This window comes from Orbicella faveolata, unplaced genomic scaffold (assembly GCF_042242905.1).
Source record: "Orbicella faveolata isolate gen_17 unplaced genomic scaffold, um_ofav_v1 contig_3, whole genome shotgun sequence".
NCBI lineage: Eukaryota > Metazoa > Cnidaria > Anthozoa > Scleractinia > Merulinidae > Orbicella > Orbicella faveolata.
Genome location: NW_028301558.1, coordinates 17834193 through 17859121, shown reverse-complemented (window position 1 = coordinate 17859121; position 24929 = coordinate 17834193). Strand labels below are relative to the sequence as shown.

Below are 24929 nucleotides of genomic sequence, written 5' to 3'. Positions count from 1 at the left end.
CGGAATGTTTTGAGAATTTAGATAATATTTTACATGACTGGGCAAAAGATAAGGTACAAGAAAGTCTTGTCCAGGCATTGAACAGGTACCAGAAGCATAGTCTAGCGGGAAGAAGAAAGATAAAGCCGTTTCTGTTTTAGAAAATGACTCAGAAAAAATACTCGAGCAGTCTCAGTCGGCAGTCGAGCGAGACTAAACCAAACACAAAATTAGTCCTGGTAAGCCGAGAACCGTTGCTTTATCTCGAATTTAACCAAACCCAGTAAACAAAATGTTTATGAGATTAAGTTATTTAAAACATTGAACTTTTCTCAGTCTCAAAATAATTGTTGACACAGTTATTGTCTGGGATGAAACGTCACAACCACTTCTTAAAATCATTTAAAATAAACATATAACCTTGCTTTCCGATGCGAATGTTCCAGTCCGTTTCAGTGCACAGCAGCGAGCAAAGTATAGCTCGCTACAGCTCACGGCCAACTGTATCGCAGCTAAAAGGTGTCTCCGACACTATTTCAAACTGATTTGAGAATCACCAACCACAGAGGGCTTAAATTTCCACCTTCACCAACGCTCCTTTCATTCAAAACTTGAATCGAATGGCCTCCAGGTTGAGCGCAGCCGAAAGTTTTCCGAGCGTAGTTTTTCAACTCCTGCAATATTCGAGGCAACATCCAAGCTTTTCAGCTCACAGGGCTACTCTGGTGACAAAAACTGACTTGACTTATCCAGCATTTTCTTTTAGATTTTTTAGATTTCGAAGTTCAATTCTGCTTTCGCTGTAAGTTTTCATTCCACGAGAAGCGACGCTCGAGTCAAGTTTGACAGTGGCGTGATTTTCCTGGACCAATCACAATTCTTTGCTATGCATAGCAACCAATGAGATTGCTTCAATTTGTATAGACAATAGATTACGTCAAATGGCTTTTTTCGTGTTCGCCAAAGTGGGTAAAGGTCTGCTTTCGAGTTATGTTGAAAGAGTTTGAAATAAAAAAAGCTTTATCTGTAGTAGTTTGTTTCGTTATTATATGAAACAAATAGATTCCATGTTGCCGTGCGTCTGTTCAGTAATAGTTCACAGAAGACGTCAAAATGTGGTAAGAACATCAGTGACACACGAGGCTATCGCCTCGTGTGTCACTGATGTTCTTACCACATTTTGACGTCTTCTGTGAACTATTACTGAACAGACGCACGGCAACATGGAATCTATTTGTTGATTAGTATAAATCTACTAGCGTTCTATCACGAATGCCGTCATATGATTGGCTACGCTACTCACGTTTTATTCTGTGATAGATAGTGAGTAGCTTAGCAGCGTGCGCTGGGGGCCGCTTCTTTGTGTTTTCGAAGTGTCTGTGAAGAGGATTTAGATGAAAGCTTTGAACGACTAGTAGATTTATACTAAAACTTGATCGGACTGCGCCCTCGTCAACTATCACGCCATAGAAGTCGAGAGCGAATAATATAATTGTTTGAAAGTGAAGAATGATCATCGCTGTAAATTTTCCAATTTAACACACATATAAAGTGAGGGTTCTGGCACAGTGGGGAGCAAGAGGGCAAAAAACAGTCCGAAAAAGCCCCCCAGCACCTTCTCCTCAGACTAAAGCTTCGGAGAAGGTGCTGGGGGGCTTTTTCGGACTGTTTTTTGCCCTCTTGCTCCCCACTGTGCGTCCAGAACCCTCACTTTATATGTGTGTGTGTGCTGTGCCAGAACTTAGTGTGTGTGCTGTGCCAGAACTGCGCGTGTGTGCTGTGCCAGAACTGAGGCATGAGCGTTGTGCCAGAACCGTGTGTGTGTAACGCAACAGCAAAGCGAAAAAGCTGGTCCATCGTCCGTAATCAATATGCGCGGATGTGCCCTTCACTTGTATATACAAAACTGTGCCACAAAATTTTCCTATTGGAGGAGTGCACGCTCAGTGCATACTGCGCCGGCATGGCTGCATGTGGGCTTTCTCAAGCGATCCAAAGCTTGCCTCCAGAGCTTCGAGAGAGGATTTTGAAAGAGTTCATCGCGGTAAAAACCAATGAAAAAAATCGGATGGGGTGGGGCATGGTGCACGATAGTCTTTTAAATCTGCCTTTCTGCAAACACTTTAAGAAGATCGTGAATAAGGCGACTTCTTCTTCAAAATTTTCGGGCTGTATTTTTTAATGCAGCTTATGTCTCGTGGAATTAGAAATCAGAAAAAGGATGTTCGAAATAACTGAGCCGACAAGAAGGTCAAAAGAGGAGAAGAACGTTCTTAAATTCTTAGGACCGAAGTTACAAAAAAATGGCAGGCCCCGCCTCCAACGGCGCAAAAAAGGTCGCGTTGACGCCTTTTTGAGAGCAAACCTCCTCGCCCCGATCTTCAAAAGCCTTCCCGCCTTTAAGGTGGCGAAGGGGGAGGGCTTTTTTTTTCTATCTTGTCTGTTTGAGATCACAAGAGGAAGTAGGCGGTGGTGCTGCTCTCGGGCTTACCGCCGCCAACAAAAAGGAGCTCGCTGTTCTTCTGCTCCTTGGAAGGCGTGTAAAAGTCGGCTGTGCCACCCCGATGGCGCTGCGCCCCCGTGACATGGGCACTGTTGAGATTCGTTACTTAATTTGGTTCACAAAATACACCTCGTCCCATATGTTTGCTTGTCCCTTTTTTACAGCTTTCAGTCTTTGCTTTCCTTTTGAACGCTCAATGAACAGTTTTTTTGAACCAAAACATATGTATTTTCCCCTTTCTCTGAAACATGTAAAACAACATGTTTCATAATACCAGTTACCGATTTTAAACCATATTACCGTCAAAAACAGCCTTTGCAAGAATTTGCAGAAAGGCTGTTTTGAAAGTTCTTCGTGGACCTCAGTCCACCCCATTTCTTTTTTTTCTTTGATTTTCAACGCGATAAACTCCTTGAGAATAATCTCACGAAGCTCTGGAGGGATGGTTTGAATAGCCTTTGAAAGGGGGTCTAACCCCATACCCCCAAAATTTTCGTCGCTTTGCGAAAAAAGCTCGCATGAAGACATGTGTATTTAGTCTGCAGAACGTTTCTCAAAAAGGAAAAAAAACGTGGGGACCGCGGAACAGAAAGGTGCGCGCCAGAAAATTTTCTTTTTTTTGGAGAAGAGCACGCTCAGTGCATACTGCGCCGACATGGCTGCATGTGGGCTTTCCGAGGCCATTCAAAGCCTCCCTCCAGAGCTTCGTGAGATGATTCTCAAGGAGTACATAGCGATAAAAATAAAGGAAAAAAAAAAGGAAATGGGGTGGGCCAAGGTACACGAGAACATTTTAAAACTGCCTTTCTGCAAATACAGGCGGCAGATTGTGCCGATGGTTATTTGCTTTGAATATGCGGACTGCTTTTTCGAGGGTTGTTGTTTCCCCTGTTTCGAAAGGGATGGAAAGCTTCATAAAGCATCGCTAAGCCGGCCGATGGAGTTAATAGAAGCCAGCCTAGAGCACAAGAATTTTTTAAAAGAATGCTCCTGGGACGGTTATGACTGGCACGAGTGGTTCCTTTTTGGCTGGGAGAGTTAGCGAAAAAAGCGGCGATGTTAACCTTCGTTTGAATAATTACATTAAAAATACACGGCTGCATTTGCATACCATAAAAACATGCTTGTCAGTGCTCACTTGATTGCGTTTCTCGTGAATGAATATTTCACGCCTGAGTGGCAGAGACAAGTGCGTGATATAACACGCGAAGTTGTTGAATGCTTTCATGACGCGGTTCCGGTTGAGGCGACACAGGTTCCCGTTGCGAATTCCTGAAGGCTTCAGTTTAAGCTCGTTGCATTCCTCTTGGCTTCAGTTGAAGCGATCAGGAATTTCCAAAGCCACCAGGAATGTTGAAGTCAAAAGGAATTTTACAGGCGGATTTCAATTTTTTGCCCACAGTTTGTTAGAATAGGGTATTTCTTCTCGGCCTGGCCAAAAAAAATGGAACTTTTCACTTTTTTTCGAGGAAAAATTGGGGACGAAACGCGGTAGAACAAAGAGACTTCACTAGAGCGATAAAAAGAAACAGCTGATCGGGGGGTTTTCCCTATTTCGCGCAAGACCGCGTCAGTGAGTAACCTTCTCGAAAGATCAAGGCCATTTATGTGGCATGACAAATAGCGCAATCACCTGTTTTTGACAACACAAAGAGAGAGTTTTGTGTTTTTTGCTGGAAATTCAGTTCGAAGCGGGAGGTTTTGTGATTTTTTTTATCATTTCCGCTTCAAGTCTGCCGCGGATGTCTTTCTCAAGTTTTTGGACATCAACATCAGGAAGCTTTCTCGTTGATGGTTGGCGAAGCATCTTTGCTCGGACCTGATCTTTCAGAAAATTGTATTGCTGGAACTCCGAAAGTATAGTGTCGAACTCGTGGGAAGACACCGCGTTGTTGTTCAAAGCGTTCGAGAGAAGCCTGTTGACGGTATCGCGCTTGGCAACGGCGAGCGTGGTGATCTCTTGATGCTTCTTGATCTTCGAGTCGAGCTTTTTGCCGGCGAGAATCAACGCAGACGAAACGAGAGCGAAGCACCCACCAGCGCCGCCAAGAGGAACGGCAGCCGGCAAGCCAACCACAGACAGAGCGGAGCCAAAACTCGCGCTGGAAAACGCTGCCGAGAGAACGCTGGAGCCGGCGGCGCCCCAATTAACGAACTTTCTCGCGCGTTTGTATTTTTTCGCGACGAGGCGATAGTGGTGGACCTCGCTGGCCAATGTATTGGAAATCTCGTTGACCTTCTGCAAGCGGAAATTTTGAGAAGGCTCTGCCGCCACCGTATATAAAGAAATTTAATTTAAAAAATTTAAAATTTAATTTAACTCTAATTCAAAAAGAAGCGGAAGGCCTTTGAAATCAAAGAGTTCTGCATTTTCATCCTTCACTTTTAAGGTGATGCTGTTTATGAACTTGTCTGTAGAAGCGTCACGGAAAACGTTTTGCGATGAGTTGATGTTATAGCTGACTTTTTCATAAGGCTTTCCTCTGACGTCAACCTTGGCAAGAAGGTCTGACTTCTTTCCATTCAAAAAGTTTTTTGACGAGTCGATGAGATCGCAGTGGATAAAGTAGCAACTCGGGCTGTTAAGCTTTTTGATATATTCCTCTTTCCTCATATTTCTCCCGACTCCAAGAAAATTGGCCAAACTGTAATCAACGGAAACTTCTTTCAGTTGATTAGTGTTGAGTGCATTACCAGCGGCGGTTGTAATTTTAAGAACAGAATTGGGGTTATTCGTTTCCAAGACCATTTTCCCTTTTTTCTTGTGATATTCAAAACTGAATTGCAGTTCTTTTACAATGCTCTCGACATTGTAATGCCCTTGAGGCAATGATGCAACCACGTCGTCGGTTCCTTTGAAAAACATTCTGCCAACACGACCCAGATTATGCCACGAGTTGAAAAAAGAACAACTCAAAAGTCTGGCATAGCTTGCTCCTGGGAGCGGTTCTTCAAAATAGACGGTCTCGCCGTTCTGTTGCGTGACAAGAGTGAGAACAACCATTTTTATATTCAACAAATAAATTATGTTCAAAATACATGGCGGACGTGTGGAAAGATCCAAACGTTGCGTTATAAGCCGCAAAAGCCCAAGAAAAGGCGTGGAAAGAAGTTTTGGCACATTTCCCAAAGGCAGACAAAGCTCGTTTCGTAGCACAGGCGAGAATCGAAGGAAAAAACGTAACGTCAGAAGTCTTTTTCAGAGAGGGCCCAGGCTCGCTTCAAAGCGTGTTCGGCTCAGACAAAAGATACTGGAGCGCCGAAATGAAAGGAGCGCTTGGTTTGGGAGACAGCGGGGGTTTTCCTTACCAACTGACGCCGCTTGGCTCAAAAATTTCCTTGCCCATCCCTGCCGTACCTTTCGACGGGAAAGCGCAAAGTTTGAAAAAAATATTCGACGCCCCAATCCAAATATATGTCACGCCTGACCAACATTTCACAACGAAATTACGAGAAATATTTCAAAACACCAAACTCAGGCACACATCGGCAGTCGAATCAAAACACTGGCTGGGAGGGCCAGACATGAAATATTGGCCGCAGCAGCTAAACTTCGCCGTTTTCTGCGCGACACAGAGGTGCGGAGTTTCTCGCGAAATCTTTGACAGCGGGATGGATCTCCCCCCGCAGATAAGATCTTTCTACAAATTCCACGTGTACTTCACGGTCAGGCGGATTTTGTGGCAGCTTGGAGGTATTCAGAGCATGAGCGCTTTGACCGGAGACCCGTCTTTCAAACAATACAACAATCATTACGACGTCGCTTCGTACAGAAGGATATGCAGAGAGTTCGGCATTGCCCCCTCGCGCGATTTCCGCTTCACGCACGGGGAAAACCACGGTCTTGGAAGCGTTTACGTCTATGCGAGCGGCGCGGGCCCGTCGAAAACCGACTATAAATACCCGGGATGGAACAAATTCAGCGATGAAGGCGGCAAAGCAATAAATGGGGACTTGATCGATTTCATCGAGCCGGGGGCCGCTTCTGATGCTCAAGCAGACTGGTTCGCGCCCAACACCGCGAACGGTTTGACGCAGGCGGGGTTGTCGAGAATCAACCAGTCAATCGAGGCTTTCGTTTTCTGTGTCCTTGGCGCGCAAGTCAACGTCCGCAGCAGCATTCTCGGTTCGGGCGGTCGGGCGAGAGAAGCCCAAAGCGAGTTCCTGGTGCTGATGGAAAGCGCGATCGCACAGCCAGACTTGGCCGCGAGCGTGCAAAGGTACCAGCACGCGGTGGACCAAGCGAAGGTCAGGCTCAATCTCGCTGTTGCCCCCATGGCGTGGCTCATGCCCGCGCAGATGATAATCAACACCGCAAGCACGATCGGTTACAACAACAAGCTGAAACAGGCGGTCTCCGGAATGAAACTGGGGGTGAATAACGAGGTAAACCCAGAGACAAAAAAAGCTGGGCTCAAACACATGGCAGGCGGTCCGTCAAAAATTAACCCGAAGACGCAACAGCCGAATCGGGGCGTGTGGTTCTACCCTACAGGAAACAAGCTTCGCCTCCGTCCGAAAATCAACAACAAGCGCTTCCACCGGAGCCACAGGCTGAAGACAAAACGCCTCAACACGAAATTAACAGAACTGCGGTTATTGTAGGTTTTGTTGTATTTTCGGCGTTGCTGTTGATGGGTTGGCGCTAAGCGCGCTTCTTAAAATATTTTTCGAACAAAAAGGCCACCGCGGCAAGAATGAGCAGCCAGGTGTGTTCGGCCAGAAACCCGACGACTTGGCCGGCGGCTTTGAACAGGAAGCTCACGATCAAGCCAATCAGCCCGGGCAGCAGAGAGCCGAGTTTCGCGGCAACAGCTTTGAGGCCGTTCCCCAAAGCTTTGCCGGTGGCTTTCAAACCTCTGGTGAGGACCCCGATGACAGCACCGATTGTGGTCCCGGCGGCGAGAAGAATGGCGGTCAACGTCACGCCATATTTTTTGAAGATCTCCTTGACCCTTTCCAAGAGAGGCCGCCCCCTTTCCCTTTCCGCGATCTGAGTTTGCAAACGCGCGATCTCCTCGTTTCTTTCTGCAACTCTGCCTTCTGCTTCTTCTTTTTCGGAGGGCGAGGCCTTCTCATTTTGGATGATCTTCTGGTCTTCCTCGTTTTGGCGCTGCAGCTCGCTTTCCTGCTCTTTCAGGTCGTCCAGCGGTTTTGTTTGGTTGAGCCTTTCTTCCATGGCGTTTGTTTCAATTTTTTTTGCCGCGATGTTGGCTCTGAGACTGTCGGCCTTTTTTTGTTCTTTTTCCAAGTTTCTTACTTTTTTTGTGAGCGAGTCCAAAGTTTTTTTCTTGTTTTCAAGATCGGTTTCATAGTTCTTTTTAAGTTGTCTGAGCCTTCGCAGCTCTGCTTCACTTTCAAGATTCGAACCATATTCATCCTGAATGGCATCAATCTGATCATCAGTTTGCGAGATTTTTTTTCTAAGGGCTTCCGCTTCTTTCTTTACTTTTTCTCTTTGCGAAGAGAGCGTTTTCGCCTGTTGAAGTTGGATTTCTGACTCTCTCAGTCTTTGCTTCTCTTCTCTGATGGTGTCGCGGTCTTCAGCAATGATGTCTTCAGTTCTTGGCCCCAGAGCTGATTTTTTCGCGTCTATGAAACTTTTTAGTAACCCTTCGCCGTCTTGCTTGAAAATTTTAGACTCACCCCCCCGGGGGCCAAATGAAACGATCTCAGATTGATTGCCTTTTTTGCTGAAACCAATTGGGCCCAATTTTTTGAAGTCTACATTCTTAAACCGTCTTCTGATTATTTCTTTTGCCCTTTCAAGAATGGAAGGTTTGTCATCGGTATGTATGAAATCACGGAGCAAAGGGGTTTCTTCTTCCTGATAAGAAGTGTCAGGCAGGCCGGACTTCTCGTGAGGAAAAGTACTCATTTCCGTTTTTTCGCCCCCGGGGTAGGGGTCGCCAGGTTGGTAGGGAGTGGACGCCGCACCTGGCTGAAAAGGACCGGTTGTGTTAACCTCTTGTTCGCCTTCATCAGAGTCGTTGTCAATCTTATCGTCAAGGTCCGGGTCTTCGTAACCAAATTCGCTACCGCCTTGCGCCATAGCGATATAGGTGAAGCCGGTTATTTTTTAAATTAGAAAATTAATGCCGGCGTATATACAATGTCAGTTCCAGAGAACCTTCGCGCAACGCACAGCGAAAAGACCGTACACGGCATGAAGGCCGAGCGCGCAGTCAATCGAATCACCTTTACCCCCTCTGAAGCCAGCCCCGGAAGTACTCTGTATGTTTCAGTGCCCAAGCTGAACGAGAACGAGGTTCTGGTGCCGGGCTCGCTTGCGCTTGTTTTTGACATCGACCTTGCTGGAGGGCACGCCAACAACTTCCTCGTCCAGAACGTCACGCGGGCGCTCGTTGACAGGCTGGTCGTGAAGTTTGCAGGCACTATCCTGCAAGACACAGTTGGGTTTGACATCTACAAAACGTTCGAAGACCTTTTTCTTTCGCAGGAAGAGCGAGACAACAGGATTCTCGAAGGGATTCAGAGCGAAGATCTGTGCAAGATCCGCTCAGAAGCGGGAGACAAGAAAACCTCAGGCGTTGAAGCCGAAGAAAAGCTGACCGAGGTATACGGAAAAAAGTACCGGATCAGGCTTGACCATCAGATCTTAACCGACCACGGCGTTTTCTACCCCCAGGCCCTTTACAACGACCTCACGTTCGACGTAAAACTCGCCCAAGCTATACACGTGGTCAACGGCTCCGACACAACCCGGCTGAAATACAAACTGAAAAACATCCAGCTCGAGTACAAAATGATACGCAGCAAGACTCTGGCAGACGACGCGAGGAGCGTTTACTCCAGCGGCAAAGAGTTCAGTTACGACAACGTTCTGCATGACAAAGAGGTGGCCTTAAAAAAAGACACTGACACGAGGATCAACATCAAAGTCAACACCCCGAAAAGGTCGCTAAAAGCCCTCCTCCTCCTGTTTGTAGAGCCGTATACCGCAGGCGCCAGAGATTCAGAAAAATTCATCTTCCCCGATCTGACGAAAGTCAGCGTCACGGTCAACGGCGCGCCCAACAAGCTTTACAGCGACGGCATCGAAGGCAAGGACATGTGGGAAGAGGCCCGCAACATGTTTGTGAAAGAAAAAAATAAAACGGAGCACATGGATATTACGAAGTTTTACACCGGTGATAAGTTCGGGCTTGTGATTGGTATGCGCTCCATGACGGCCCAAGACATGCACGGCAGCGGCACGCGGATTGTGAACACTACGGATGGGATCCAGCTGGAAATTGAGCGGAAAGCCGAAGGCTCAGGCGACGTGAATTGCCACATATTCGTGATCTCCGACTCCCAGTTCAATCTTATGGACAGACAGCTGGAATCTGTACAGGATTAATATGGACCCGAGCAAGATACCCTTCAACGCTCTCATCGTCGGGCCGACCAATTCGGGCAAATCGAGGTTCGTGGTGGACCAGCTCTACGGCCCGTTCCGCGGAAAGTTCGACTACATCGTGCTCATCTGCCCTACGTTCACGCACAACAAGACTTACCACCGGCTTGGCGAAAACGATCCGAGAATGGATGTGATAGTCTGCGAGCAGCACGACGTAGAAAGGTGGTTGAAGCTCGTGAGATGGCTTTCTGAGGGCACCAACACGCTCATAATCCTTGACGACTGCGCGGCCTCCAAAGACGTCAAAGGGCACACAGGTGAGCTGGTAAATCTCGCCTTTTCCGCGCGGCATATGGGCATCAGCGTGTGGGCGCTGACCCAGAAGTTCACCGGAATAACGGCTTGCTTCCGGGAGAACGCGGCGGCGATCGTCCTCTTTTACACCCCCTCGGCCAGGACGACGAAAGCCGTCTTCGACGATTACGCTGGCGAGCTGCACCCCGATGAGTACAGAGGGTTTCTTTCAAAGCTGAAAGACCGAAAGTTCTCTTATCTCGTGTTCGCGCTTCGCTTCCCCTACGGGGTAAAGTTATTTGAATAAAAAGTGTGCGCTGTGTATAGCCGCGTGCAATGTCTGCAGAAGACGAGTTGCAGGAGGTTATGCGCCTTCTTGAAACGGAGCCAGAACCGTCGAGTGGTCCAGGAGGCGGTCTTGTTCCAAGCGCACGCGACATTCCTGCTCTTCGCGAGCAGCTGGCTGTTCTCGTGTCAACAGGCAAAGCCAAAGAGGCTATCGGGACGCAGATGACCCACGATCAGGTCAAGCGTTTGAGCGACAAAGATGTCGAGAAATACATCAAACGCTACGAGACGTACGTGGGCTCGAAGACGACGGAAAGTCTGATCGACAGCTTCCTTTTTCTTACAACCAAAGCGGTCGGAATGACCGTCAAAATCAAAGACATCGAGGCTTACCAAAAAGAGCTCAGAGACGACTACATCTTGAACAAAGAGCTCTCCAATCTGGCCGGCAACCTGGCTTTGAAGTGCGGTTTCTTGCCGCGGCCAACGCTGTGTTCATCACCACGAAACATATGGATTTTAGTCCACAACACCCTTCTCGCGATGAACACGGCTACCCGCTTGAGGGTGTTGATGAAGTTCCCGCTCAGAAACTGTTGAATAACTCATCACCATTCATCAACAAAGGCTGATGTTTGCTGACAGTTTGTTAACAATTGAACTTTTTTGTTTGCTTAAAATACGGTTCGCTTCAATGTCAACCCAACAATCCGAGAGCGCGCCTGCCGCCGTCACTGAGACCAAAGCAGCGCCTGCCGCCGTCACTGCGCCTCAGGTTGAGACCAAGGTAGCGCCTGCCGCCGATACCACACGGCAAGCGACGACTCCGGCTGCAACAACGCAGCGCGTAAAAAACTCCAAGCGTGTGGCTGCCGGAAAAATGGTTGCCGAAAGAACCCGTCAGGCCCGAGAAGAACAGAAGAAAGCGGCCGAGGCTTATTACGCAGAAAAGCAAGCGAAAGCCTCCGCATCGGCCCCAAAGTCTGCCGCGTCTACAGAAGGTCAAAGCCCAAAGAGTGGCGGCCTTTTTGGCCTCAGCACCAACCAATGGATTGGTATTGGCGGCATAGGCGTTTCCCTGGGCGGGCTCTATTACAAGCGTGAAGAGCTCATGGCTATGGCCAAGCCCGTGTTCGACAAATTCAAAACACCGAAGCCCGCGCCGGAGCCCGCGCGTGTCGAGCCAGAACCTGCTCGCGATACACGGCCAAGAGGATTAAAAAAAATGATTTAAATATTTGCGCGTGATTCATATCTCACGATGAAGATCCCCAGCATTACGCAGGTTCTCATCTATACAGCAGCAATGGGAGGGCTTGGGCTTTTTTGGACCGATTTTACCATCAAGACTTGGATTATGTTGAACCGTCTTGCCGACGAAATGTTTGATGAAAGAGAGAGAATTCGCGGAATAAGAATAAGTGCGGATTGAAGACAGATTAATTTTTTTTTAAAACTTTCGCTCTTTACTTATATCAACGCACCATGTCAGACAACAAGCTTGTCAAGACCGTAATTGACGCCGCAACTCTCACGGGATTAGCCGCGGGCATCGGCTGGGCCGCGAAAAAGGTTGTGAAAGAGAATTTCACTTCCGATCCCAGCAGCAGCTTTATGAATTACGTGAAGTTCACCGCCGCCGTGGCGGGCAGCATTGCGCTAAAAGGGTACCTTGAGGACCAGAAAATCCTCCCCGCCAGCATTTGAAAAAATCTTCCGATAATATGTACCATGGCGAGCATCGCTATCATGATTGGCGGGGCTGTTTTGAACGCCACGGCTTTTATCGGCGGCAATTATCTGGCGAGGGCGCTCGGCGGGGGCGGCAAAGCCGCGCTTGAAGAAAAAAAGTGCCACGACAAGGCTCTCGAAGATTATGAAGCCGCTTACGCCAAATACACGCGCGACCGAACACAGCTTCTCGACTGGATCGCGACCAACGCGCAAAAAAAGGAGCAGGCCAAGCAGAACATGACCAACACGGACTATGCCTTCAAACTCTACGGCCAGACGCATCCTGACAAACAGATGGTGCCCTCCAAGGAGCCGAAGTTCTCAGATTTCTATCAGCCGAGCGAGCAGCAGAAAAATAGCGAACTCGCGTTCGTGGGCGCCGGGGCGCTCGCTCTGGGCTACGCGGCCTTCCGGTTCCTTTAAACTTTTTTACGCCTTACTTATATGGACGCGAAACTCGCAAAGATTTACTACAGCCCCGGGGGCTACTGGAAAGGCATTGCCGCGATCAAAAAATTGGCCGAGGTCGCCAAGGTACCTGAAGAAGCCGCAAAAAAGTGGCTGATCAGGCAAGCGCTCTGGCAGATATACCTCCCCGCGCCGAAGCGGATTCCTCGGCCGAAATTCGACGTTCCCACGCCCAACAGGGTCCATCAGGCTGACCTTCTTTTTCTGCCGCACGACAAGCTCCCTCGCGGCCGCAAAGTTTTCAAATACGCGCTGACCGTTGTCGACGTAGCCAGCCGCTTCAAAGAGACCGAACCCCTGACTTCGAAAAATTCTGATGAGGTCGCCCTGGCCTTTCAGAAGATTTACAAGCGCTCGCCTCTCGAATGGCCCGAAATGCTGCAGGTTGACCCCGGGCGCGAATTCATGGGCGCCGTCACCAAAGAGATGGACAAGCACCAAACCTTTATCCGCCGCGGGCGCGTTAACATTCACCGCGACCAGGCCATTGTCGAACGTTTCAACCGCACTCTGGCTGAGCGCTTGTTCGGGCACCAGTACGCCGAAGAGATACTTCTCCCTGAGGGCAAGCGGTCCACTGCCTGGGTGAAAAGACTTCCTGAAGTTGTTTCGGCTCTGAACAACCAGGTCACAAGCCTTATCGGCATGAAACTAAGATATCCATGCAGGTGTACCCGTAAGCTTTTGTATGGATACCGTCGTCATCAATCCATCGCTTTGAATCAAACGGCGAAAGCGAAATTTTGTTAAGATGCATGCCGTAGATCTCGTGACCCTCGCTTCGAAGAATATTCATTCCATGCCATTGCTGCTTCCCACCGAAAAGCGTTTCCTTGTACTCTTCATGCGTTATTTGTCTCTTGACAACATTCTTTTTCACACCCTTCGCTTTTTTGATGTTTTTTTCGTCCGCCTTCAGGATGGAGTACATTTTCGGTCTCAGACCAACGTACTCTGCGATGGGGGTTCCTGCACATTCGTCTTTCATTTTGCCCAAGACCTTTTTGTTCTTGTTTGAGTGGAGGGGATGCTCCTCCGGGTAGTCGCTCGTGTCGTAAAGGTGCATGTTGTTTTTCATGTCTTCGCAGACGTCTTCTGTTTCGATCTCGACAAGAAGGCTGTCAGTGTCCGTGTACAAGAGCTCGCACTTCGGGCCGTACTGCTTTTTTAGCTCGTTGTAATAGAAGTCGTACATCAGGATCTTGCTGTTGTCAAGGATCGTCATCCCCGTGTAGACGGGCTTGTTGAGAAGCAGCTTGCTTTTTCGCATGTCGATTCCCGCCATGTCGTTTGAGAATAAAACATGCCTTGAGTACAAAGGGCTGGCGATCAATTTCCTTATTTTGCCTGTCTCGTTGCTGCGCACTATTCTTATGTCAACGCGGTTGCGCAGGTTTTCCATGGTTTTGCCGAAAACGGAGTTGTTCATCAGCTTGTAAAAGTTCTTTTCAAAGTCGCTCTTCGCTTTCTTCCTGAACTGTGTGTTCATCCGGATGTACGGCTCCATCCAGCGTTCTTGTTCGAACTCCAGCACCCTGTGCACACGCTTCAGTTTCATTCCCTGCTTCAGATAAAACTGCAAGTTCCTGTAATGCAGAACGTAGTTCTTTTTGTCTTGAAGCGTCAGCAGCAGCTTCTTGCTGTCCGGGGGTTTCAGGTCCAGGTCTTTCATCAGCCCCCTTTGGTAGTCCGACATCCACTCCTTTTTTACGGCCTTTTTCTCCGGCCCCAGGGGATAGCTGTTGTGCTCCTCGTGAAGTTCTGGCGGGTATTCGAGATCCACCTCGAGAATGCACCCCTTCTTTGCGTTTTCTTTCATCCCAAGAATCTCCTCCTCTGTGGGCAGCTCGCTTTTCCACTTGAAGCCTCTTAACGGGAGAGGCAAACTCATCGCCCATCCGTTAAGATTGTTTGCGTCGAGATAGAGGAGGTTTTTTTTGGCTTGCTGGGGTCGTAGCCCGGTACTTGCGGGTTGTTTGCCTTGGCGAACCTGTTGCTCACCATAGAGATTCCACCCCGCATCCCCCTTTCTACGAAGAGGTGCTTTTCGTAGTCTGTGAAGAGCTCAAGCTCGACCCCTGTCTTTTTCAAGAGCGCGTCCCAGGAGAGGCCTGGCGACGTGAAATAGTGCGCCGGATCCAGCCCGTACTGATCAAGGCACAGTTTTCGGAAGTTCTCAAACACATCCGCCAGCAGCGCGACGTCAGTTTTCACGTAATAATCGTGGTAATCGCCCAGCGTTTTGCATCCAAAAGCCGCCCAGACGGCCTGCGCGTGCGCGTACTCTTCGTCTGTTATGTGCTCGTCGTTCAGCTTGCTGTAAAACTTCTCTTTGTCCGGAAGCCTTGTCTCGCTGAATCTTTCCCTTGAGTCCATGTACTCGTAAGGATAGATCCCTTTTTTGTAAAGCAGGTCGCTGCCTTTCGAAATCGTTGATGTTATTTTCAAAGCCTCCTTCGGTGTTGCTCTTACAAGTGAATCAAGGCTCCCTTGCAAAAAGTTCAAGCTGTCGATGAAACGAAGATTACCGACCGAGAATGTGATATATTTCTCCATGTTGTTGGCGACACATTTCACCTCTTTCTCCAGCTTCGACATCGCTTGCATCAAGTGGTGCGCGTCGTAGCCCCTCAGGTTGTGGAATACGACTGGTATCGGGTCAGTCTTCGGGTTAATTCGCAGTTTCTTGTTACATTCGCTGTGCGCGGCTCCGCGAAACCTGCCAGTTATGTGGCAATGGTCTTTTACCGCGTCTCTGAAGTTTTTCTGAAGTAAATGATTCCCACAGTACTTGCAGTTTTCCTGTGATACGGCTTCCAACTTGTCTTTTTCATCTTCCAGCCTTTTCAGCCTTTGAAATCCCCACTTCTCCTTCTCTTTCTGTGCCATGTAGAAACATTTTTTGTGGCCTTGCCCCCAGTAAACCCATTTTTCTCTTACACCTTCTTCATCCGGTTCTTCTTCAAAGTTCCAGACAGGCAAAGAATCCATGAATTCGTCTTTTATCAGAGCTTTGTTGCAAACGTGGCAATCGTCCGCTTTCTTGAAGTCTTCCCAGTCCTTCCACGTCATTTCAATCGGCTTTGGTGTGGTCAAACTCTCTCTTATTTTCTCCTCCTCCTGCATAATGGCACTTAAAAACTCCCCAACCGCGTTTTCGCCCCTGTAAGTGTTGGAGCCTACCACTTCACCATCGCTTCTCACAACAAGGTAAGAATAGCCGCATGCCTCGTGCCTTTCGGTCTTCTCTGTGTAGCTTGTTTGCGTTCTCTCACGCTCACAGCCATGAATCTTTCTTACAAGAGCCTCAAAATCCGCGTAAATAAGGAAGAGCATCTTCATCTGTTTCTTGAAGTTTTCGAAGGAAAGGGTGTTTTCTCCCTCTTTCAGCATCACAATCCTTGTCGGCCTGCCGTTCACACCGTTGCAATATTTTTTGTGTTCCACGAGCAAGTCTGCTCTTGAGAAACCGGTCAAGCACAGCATGCAAAAGTGCTTTGCATTGCTGTTCTTTGTCTGATCGAACAGCAAAGCGCTTTCTCTTTTTACGTAACAGTAGTGCTGAATTTCCCCTTTCTCGATTAACATCAGGCTTATCCGCGGCACGTTCGCTTGTTTTCGGCTTATCCGGTGCACAATCACACAATCGTTTTCCCAGCCAAATACGTTTATTGCGAGTTTCGGGTTTTGTGCCTCGAGCTTTTCTATTTGTTTTACCGGCGTCGGGAAGTCGATTCCTGTGTAGTTGATGCCGTCGTTGACAGGATATTTGCTTGGTCTTTGCGCGTTCTTTCCATCTTTTGGAGGGAATAAAGCGGCTCTGAGCGACCATTTCAGACATTCGTTGTCCCTGTTTTGGACGTTTATTATCGCTTTCTTTCTCGCCAGTTTGGCGGGAAGTGGCAGATAGGTCCCTCCGCGAAGTGGCTGATAGCGAGCAACATTCACGTATGCGACCTGTATCCTTTCAACCGCCCATCCTGATCCCATCTCGGACCAGTGCTCTATTTCTCCTTTTGCGTTTTCAATGAATTCGTCGAATTTTTGTCTTATCAGGTCTTCTTCATTCTTTTTGAAAACGTGCGTTTCGTCTTCTTTGAAATAATGCTCCATAAATTGCGTTTGGTCGTTTCTTTCTATTGAAAACTTCACTTGTAACCCGAAACTTACTTTAACGCTATTTAACCTTAGGGTTTCTTGTTCGACCAAATCGGTGATCTTTTCTTTGTTCTCTCTTGCGAACCTCAAAAGATCTTTATTGTTTGGGTTCCTTTCGGATATATCCATTCTCCACACACGGAGCCATTCTTGGAAATTGTTTTGGGATATTTGGAACCCGTCATATAATGCGTGAACCTCGTGTGCCAACGGCTCGGGAAGGTTTATTCTTTCCTCCCTCGGTATTGGGTCGTAGAACATTTGCAGAACATCGGACGAGTATCTTGCGGCAGCCATGCCAGCGCAGTATGCACTGAGCGTGCACTCCTCCAATAGGAAAATTTTGTGGCACAGTTTTGTATATACAAGTGAAGGGCACATCCGCGCATATTGATTACGGACGATGGACCAGCTTTTTCGCTTTGCTGTTGCGTTACACACACACGGTTCTGGCACAACGCTCATGCCTCAGTTCTGGCACAGCACACACGCGCAGTTCTGGCACAGCACACACACTAAGTTCTGGCACAGCACACACACACATATAAAGTGAGGGTTCTGGACGCACAGTGGGGAGCAAGAGGGCAAAAAACAGTCCGAAAAAGCCCCCCAGCACCTTCTCCGAAGCTTTAGTCTGAGGAGAAGGTGCTGGGGGGCTTTTTCGGACTGTTTTTTGCCCTCTTGCTCTCCACTGTGCCAGAACCCTCACTTTATATGTGTGTATTTAAGCAATTGGAAAAAAGAAGCCTGAAAAAAAAAAAAAAAAAAAAAAAAAAAAATCACGGCTTCAACGGGATCCGTGCATGACCTCCTCGAATACCGGTGCGATGCTCTACCAACTGAGCTATGAAGCCACACATTGGGAGCGAGGTTAATCAATTGAGTTCATATGTTCTCGTGAGGAGTGAAATGATGTTCCGAATGATGTGAAGTATATATGAATTAATTCATATTTGAACAGCGGTTGTAGATGAAAGTGAAGAATGATCATCGCAATAAATTTTCCAATTTAAACAATTGGAAAGAAGAAGCCTGAAAAAGAAACTCAGGGCTTCAACGGGATAAGACGGCATATCGTCAAAGTTTTGCTAATTGAACAGCCTTGCATTAGATGAAGTATTAATGTCAATGCGTCGGAGCTCTCAAGAGAGTAATAACGTTTTGGTTTTAACAGCAAAACTAAATGACAGATGTTCCTGTTGCCTTACGGCCACCTTATATGCATGTTGCCGATATTCAGGTGCTACTCAGAGTATCACCAACAAGTGTCTCGATCGTACAAAGCTTTATAAATGTCTGAGGGGTATTTTTTCAGGTAATGCGCGTACAAAAAACCTCATATGCGAAATTATTGACTCTATTTATTGAGCGGTTAAGATTATGGGGTTGAAGCCCTGATTTTTTTTTTCAGGCTTCTTCTTTCCAATTGTTTAAATTGGAAAATTTATTGCGATGATCATTCTTCACTTTCATCTACAACCGTAGTTCAAATATGAATTATTTCATATATACTTCACAATATAATTGTTTAATAGAAACACGACTTTTAACCAATCAGCGCGCGTATTTCCTTGGGGCTGTTTTCTGAATTAAATTGTTATTACTTTAGATACTAATGATGTATATATGGGTAATTGACCAAGCGTGAGGTCAAGATGGCTGGATATTGGCCAAGTTCTTTTTATGCGTGTTTATGGACCGAGCCGGGAGACCGAGACGGTCAAGTCACGCAAGTCACGCAATAATTCCTTCCTTGTTGGGAAGGAGTGCGTGACGAGCCAAAACAATTTCTTCGCAGGGGGCTGTTGTAGCGTGATTCAGCACAAACAATCATGGCGACTTTTCCTGTCTTTCAAGTGACAGAAGGCGAATGGACATCTGAAAAGTTCATCGACGTTTTGGGTTTTAAAATTGCTCCCCGTTTCACTTCCGATCCCCATTTGCTTTACGACTTTATCGTGAATTTTCAGACGAGACCGGATGACGTTTTCGTGGTCACATATCCCAAGTCAGGTGAGGCAGTAACATGTTATTAAAAGTTTAAGGGGTATAAACGGTCTAAAGGATTATTTTCCAGTAGACATGATATGTCAGGGACCACTAGTGCTAAATTGAGACTTACCCTTGTAAAGGCCTGCGAAAGAACAAGGTTAGCGGCGGCCGGTTGTCGATTACTAACTTACCAAACAATCGTAACCACTCAATAAATAGAGTCAATAATTTCGCATATGATAGATGATTGATCTAAATACAACTTCGCGAAGATTTAGGTCTCTGAGGTTTTTTGTACGCGCATTACCTGAAAAAATACCCCTCAGACATTTATAAAGCTTTGTACGATCGAGAAACTGGTGATACTCGGAGTAGCACCTGAATATCGGCAACATGCATATAAGGTGGCCGTAAGGCAACAGAAACATCTGGCATTTAAAACGAAACGTTATTACTCTAGAGCTCCGACGCATTGAAATTAATACTTCATCTAATGCAAGGCTGTTCAATCAGCACTACTTTGACGATATGCCATCTTTTGACCTAAGCGAGAGCCCTCACGGGCTGCCATTTCCAATTGTCACGCAACGCAAAAGCTTGGATTAAATACGAAGAGCCCTTTCGAATTGCAACTTTGTAGAGCGTCAACTTCCTAGAGGGTCTTATATCTGATGAAGCTAAACGTAACATCAGAAGCAAAGGTAATTGCAAATTTTGAACGTGAGCACGCCACAAGAAAAGCGGTAATTATATAGAATTGAAGTCCAAGCTCAAGGAAACGAACTCCCTTTGCCATGTACTGCGCAGCATTAGGATGTATTCTGTTCGAGCCGTTTTGGTCTCAGTGAAACAGGGTATAGATTTGACTTTTTGGTTTAAAACTGAGTAGGATTTGCACTCTAAATCGGATCGGATTAGGCATAATCGAAGTCCTTCTCGTTTGTTTACACATGGAAGGCATTTCCGATTAGCCTGTACTGTGCATGAATAATACACAAGGTCATGTATTAGGGCCTGTTTACAAGGAAAGAGGGTTACCCTAGCAAGCGGGTTACCCTAGCACTCACACATTTTCTCTTTTTTTCTTCATCGTGTTTACAAGGCAGCCAGGGTTACTGTACTAATTTTAGAGGTCTGAACAAAAAGGGTACCGAGTGTATCGAGCAGTAACAAGAAAAATAATAATTTTAAATAATTAATGCGAAATCAACATCGGGAGTGGACACCCGCGGACGAAGGTAATTACAAAACCCTTTTTTTCATGCTTTTTGTTCAAAACTGCTAAAGTTGTGTACGTAACTTCGATGATCATTCGTGTCTTTACAATTTTAGAATTGTAGGTCAATTTTATTACATACTAAATTTAACATCATTTCATTCAGGGACAACATGGGTTCAAGAAATTGTCTGGCAGATATTTAATGAAGGACAAGTCACAAGTGACCACATTATGCAACGAGTTCCATTCCTTGAAGCGGGAACCAGTGCAAGATTTCCCCAACCAAACTACAACACTCTGCCAAGTCCCCGCATTGTGAAGACTCATCTTCCCTACAATATTGTTCCTAAAAGTGCAAACGAAGACAACAAGTGTAAATACATTTACATTGCTCGCAATCCTAAAGATGTCGCAGTCTCACGTTTTAAATTCACGACAAGCCTGAAGGTTTTTGGAAATGGATTTAATGGGCCATGGGAGTTTTATACTAAGTTATTTGTGGAAGGAAATGGTAAGTGAGAAATTCCTTTGGGAATTACTGTAACTGGTTTTGAATTCATCATTCTTTTTCTTTTTTATACAGTAGGTTGGAACTTCTGGAATGACCATGTTCTGGGATGGTGGAAGCACAAAGATGATCCAAATATCTTGTTTCTTAAATATGAAGATTTACAAAAGGTTTGTTATATGAGACCTGTATTTTCTTGACCTGCTGCAGGCTAATAATAGTTAACTGTAAAAGTACCGTTTATAATACATTTCAAGGCTTAAGCTGTCCTTTGATCCAACCCTTATCACATTTGTGAGAAACTTCAAACCTGTAAGTGGTTTAATAATCTATTGCCACTTTTTAACACCTTCCAAGAAATGGTCATGATATACAGCTTTTAATCAAAAGAACAAAATTGCTCCTAGGTTCGAAATTTCAATTGCAAGCATTTATCGTAAACTTAGATCATAAGAATCGCTCGTTACTTCGTCTTTCTTCGAATATCTTGGATGGAATATGTTTCCTCTTTTTTAGGATCTGGCATCCAGTCATTTGGCAGTCACTATACTATTCCAAGATGAGAATGTTGGTATTTTTTGTCAGAATTTCTGAAGCAATGACAATCAGCGTGCCTAGGCCAGTTGTCACGAGAAATAGAATTTTGACAAATGGAACCTCGATATACAAAGAATACTCTTCATTTGGCGCGAAAAAATGCTCGGATATTTGTCGGCGGAGTTATCTGTTCCGAGACGCGAACAGTTTACCGAGAGCGTAGCTCGATGAAACTGTGAGCTTTGAGGAACGGATAATGTCAAAGGACAAAGTGGATTATGACATAGCGCGCGCGCTAGTCAATTCCTATTGAGCCATCATGGACGAATTAAGCAATAGACCACAAGTTTTTATGGTTTATAGGCTGATAAACCAAGCAGGATGTTGGAAGAACACGAGAAGAATTCGTAAATCACGAGCCGCAGGCGAGTGATTTAAGAATTCTTCGAGTGTTCTTCCAACATCCCAACTGGTTTATCGTGTCTCTAAACCATAGAAACTTGTGGTCTATTGCTTTTATATGATAATTCAGAAGACACGCGAAATTTCCATGAGTTTACTGGCACAATAAACCATAGCTGATTGACCAATCAGAGCGCGCGCATTCATTTGATTATTATATTAACAATACACATGAAAAAATTATTCGATTCTGATTGGCTGAGAGCAGTGCAGTTCAAGTGTAACACAAGTGCAAAAAGTGTAACATCAGTGCAAAAAGTGTAACACCAGTGCAAATTACACATCGAAATTCTGGATTATGATTGACTGAAAGACAATAGGAACTTTTCTAAGGAAATGATATCACGTAAAATGATGACCAAAATTTTCTGCTGAAACTTTGAAAAATTTTTTCTCAAATGAGAAAAAATGGCTTCAAGAAAGATCTTCCGGCACTTCCTCCGCGCTAATTTTTAAGGTTTTTTAATCATAAGGTTTTTCTCGTTCAATTTGGAGTTAATTTGCACTTGTGAGTTTTTCAAAAAGCTGAAATTACACTCGCCGAAGCGGCTCGTGCAATTTCAGCTTTTTGAAAAACTCACAAGTGCAAATTAATTCCAAATTGAACTCGAAACCGTATGATTACCTATACAAATCTCTATATGTGCACGGCCGTGCGTATATAAGATGACATGGGCAGTTTCAATTTAGCTGCAAAATTTTCATCGAGTTTCGTGCAAGTTCCTTTTGTTTAAGTTTCGGCAATGTGAAGATTATTCTGAACAATCCAAACTCTACTTCGAGCCTTTGACTTTTGCCAAGCTAAGATGTTTACTTAAACGTGAGTATTTTGACTTTGTTTATCTACAATTTCATCGAGTATTTTTGACTTTGTCTGCCTACATTTTTATTATAATTAGTTCGAAGAAGTGAATTTTTTATTGACAATTTTAGCAACCAGGTTAAGCGTTTTCGCTTCTCAGTTGCTCAAATGATTGTGGCGTGATCCTTCCTTCACCGTCCATTGTGAGAACTTTGTAGTCTATCACAAATAAAACGTGTTTTAGCGCCCAAGGTGTTGTCGCCATGTTATAAAAGAATTGTTTCATGCTTTTAGCTTTGCGTATATTGAGTTATGGATGCACTTGGGTAGTTTGGAGAGCACTCAAGAAGCTAGAGTTGCTCTCGGCTGTCGGCGTCTCGAGCAACTCTTACGCTTCCTTCGTACTCTCCAAACTTCCTACGTGCATCCATAACTCGATATACGCACCCTAAGCATGAACCAATTCTTAAATATCCGAGTATCTTTTCGCGCCGAATGGAGGCTATTGTGTTTATTATTCGGCCTTCAAATATGTTTTTCAACACGCGCGGTTTTCAAATATCACTCGGATATTCCTCAGTTTTAGCTGGAGCGTATTGAGTCATATTCGGTCACGTGACGCATTTAGACCTATCGTGCGCGAGTAAAAATATTTGATGGATTGTAAAACCTCAATAGAAGGTCAAAAAAAATAATAAGTATCTCTTCTTTAGGATCTACTTTCCCATGTTCGAATGATCGCCAACTTCCTCAACAAGCCGCTGTCAGATGAACTCATCAGTCGCATTGCTGAACAGTGCACTTTCAGTGCGATGAAGAAAAATGCTGCTAGTTACCAAATTAAGAAAGATGGTGAGGGTGAAGCATCGCTACTTCGGAAGGGCGTGGTCGGAGACTGGAAGAATTACTTCACTCCAGAACTGAATGAGAGATTTGAAAATGAAGTGTTGGCAAAATTGAAAGGATCTGGATTAGAGTTTGATTTTGAGATATAGCAATAGCAGAAGCCGACAGTGACAGTCGGATTTGTAGAGTAGTTAGTTTAGTCTATTTGAGATAATTAGTTAAAGTCAAATAAAAGTTATATGAAAAACAAAACTGTTAGGAACATGAATTTGACAATGGTCAATGGGTTGGAATCCCGTTCAGGCCTGAATTTTTTTTAGGCTTAAATTTCACAACTGCTTAAGTTGTGTGCATAACTGCGATGATCAATCATGTCCTCACATCTTTCTTCGCAATTCAAATATATGCTCGTTCATATGTCCACTTGTATTCTTCACGATCTACCGGTGTATTACGAACTCACAATGTGACCAGCTCCCAGTTGACTTGATAGCTCAGTTGGTAGAGGACTGCACCGGTATCGCAGAGGTCATGGGTTCGAATCCCGTTTAGGCCTGAATTTTTTCAGGCTTTTTTAATTTCACAACCGCTTAGGTTTTGTGTATAACTGCAAAGATCAATCATTTCGTTATATCTTTCTCCGCAGTTTAAATATATGATCTTTCATATATTATCTTTTTACGACAATGAACGGTACTGTCGTCAACGGATGTTATATTAGTATCTATGGTAGGCCAGTAATATAAATAACAGTAAATAGACAGATGTACTAGTAAACGGACACCAGGAAATTAAAAATGTGGAATGAACAAAATCAGGAATTATCAAGCGCTGTATTCTAATGCGTTATTAGACTCGTTGTTTGTAAGAAATTTTATTTCGTTTCTCCCTCGTTAATGCTTTGTGATAGAAAAAATATATCAACCAACATGTCGAGGGGAAGGTATCTGGGTTGCAGATACCAAATACAGGGTTGCCTCGCCATTCTAATTGTTGATTGTTGTTCAGTATTCCATTAAACAAAGAGAACCCACGATGCCTGCGTCTGTTCAGTAATTGTCACAGATTGATGATGTCAAAATGTGATAGCCGAGTGTGTCACTGATGTTCTTACTACATTCTGACGTGTTCTGTGATCAATTACTGAACAGACGCACAACAACAAGGAATCGATTTGTTTTATGTTATAAAAAAAGGTAATCGTTGACGTCATCTATTCGTCTGTCCTTCAACTGATCAAGAGAAAGAACCAATCAGATCAAAATGCGAGAATAACTCGACATATTATATAAAGTTGCATAACAACACAGACAAGCAAATCAAAGATCAGTTTCAATTTATTAAAGAGAGCATTGTTTCATCAATAACCTTTTTGCTCTCATTTCAGTTTTGTTCAATAAAACATTCATCACTGAAGTGTGAAGGGTATTAAGCTTAAAAAAAAACCACTAATTGGGGACATTATTTAAATATATCTCGGCTATATAAAATTAATATTATTTACAATAAAGTAAAGTGAAGTAAAGTAAAGTAAAGCCCGGTCCTCTCTAGCGGCGCAAGCATAAGCATAAGTATAAACAAAAGAAAAGAAGCTTATGCGCTAATCGGTGGTCGACGGCCGGGCATAATCATGTAAGCATGAGAATATCAAAACCTTGTGTTCTTCTTATATCGCCGTTATGTCCAGTGGGAACATGGTTGGCATAAGCAGAAGCAGAAGCATAAGCGAAAGACCTTCAGCTAATCAGCGAGAACTTAATACTCATGTCAGCATGT

General features: G+C 45.2%; 4 protein-coding genes and 1 pseudogene across 4 annotated transcripts; 3 read left to right on the top strand and 2 right to left on the bottom strand.

The window, feature by feature from the left end:
- Positions 1–7117: 7117 nt before the first annotated feature.
- Positions 7118–8534, bottom strand: LOC149106721 (uncharacterized). Its single transcript, XM_089298515.1, has one exon. It carries the CDS (start codon positions 8532–8534, stop codon positions 7128–7130), a length of 1407 nt encoding a protein of 468 aa, XP_089154641.1. The 3' UTR covers positions 7118–7127.
- On the top strand, positions 8527–10320 carry LOC149106720 (uncharacterized). The gene has a single exon (XM_089298516.1). The coding sequence runs from the start codon at positions 8595–8597 to the stop codon at positions 9843–9845; it is 1251 nt and encodes a 416-aa protein (XP_089154642.1). The 5' UTR covers positions 8527–8594; the 3' UTR covers positions 9846–10320.
- Positions 10321–11875: 1555 nt separating this feature from the next.
- On the top strand, positions 11876–12668 carry LOC149106719 (uncharacterized). The gene has a single exon (XM_089298517.1). It carries the CDS (start codon positions 12159–12161, stop codon positions 12582–12584), a length of 426 nt encoding a protein of 141 aa, XP_089154643.1. The 5' UTR covers positions 11876–12158; the 3' UTR covers positions 12585–12668.
- Positions 12669–14837: 2169 nt separating this feature from the next.
- LOC149106718 (uncharacterized) lies at positions 14838–17860 on the bottom strand (annotated as a pseudogene).
- A 707-nt stretch (positions 17861–18567) lies between these two features.
- On the top strand, positions 18568–24569 carry LOC110047852 (sulfotransferase 1B1-like). Its single transcript, XM_020753593.2, has 4 exons — positions 18568–18800; positions 20162–20509; positions 20582–20676; positions 23021–24569. Exons 1-4 carry the CDS (start codon positions 18620–18622, stop codon positions 23300–23302), a joined length of 906 nt encoding a protein of 301 aa, XP_020609252.2. The 5' UTR covers positions 18568–18619; the 3' UTR covers positions 23303–24569.
- The last annotated feature ends 360 nt before the right edge of the window (positions 24570–24929 follow it).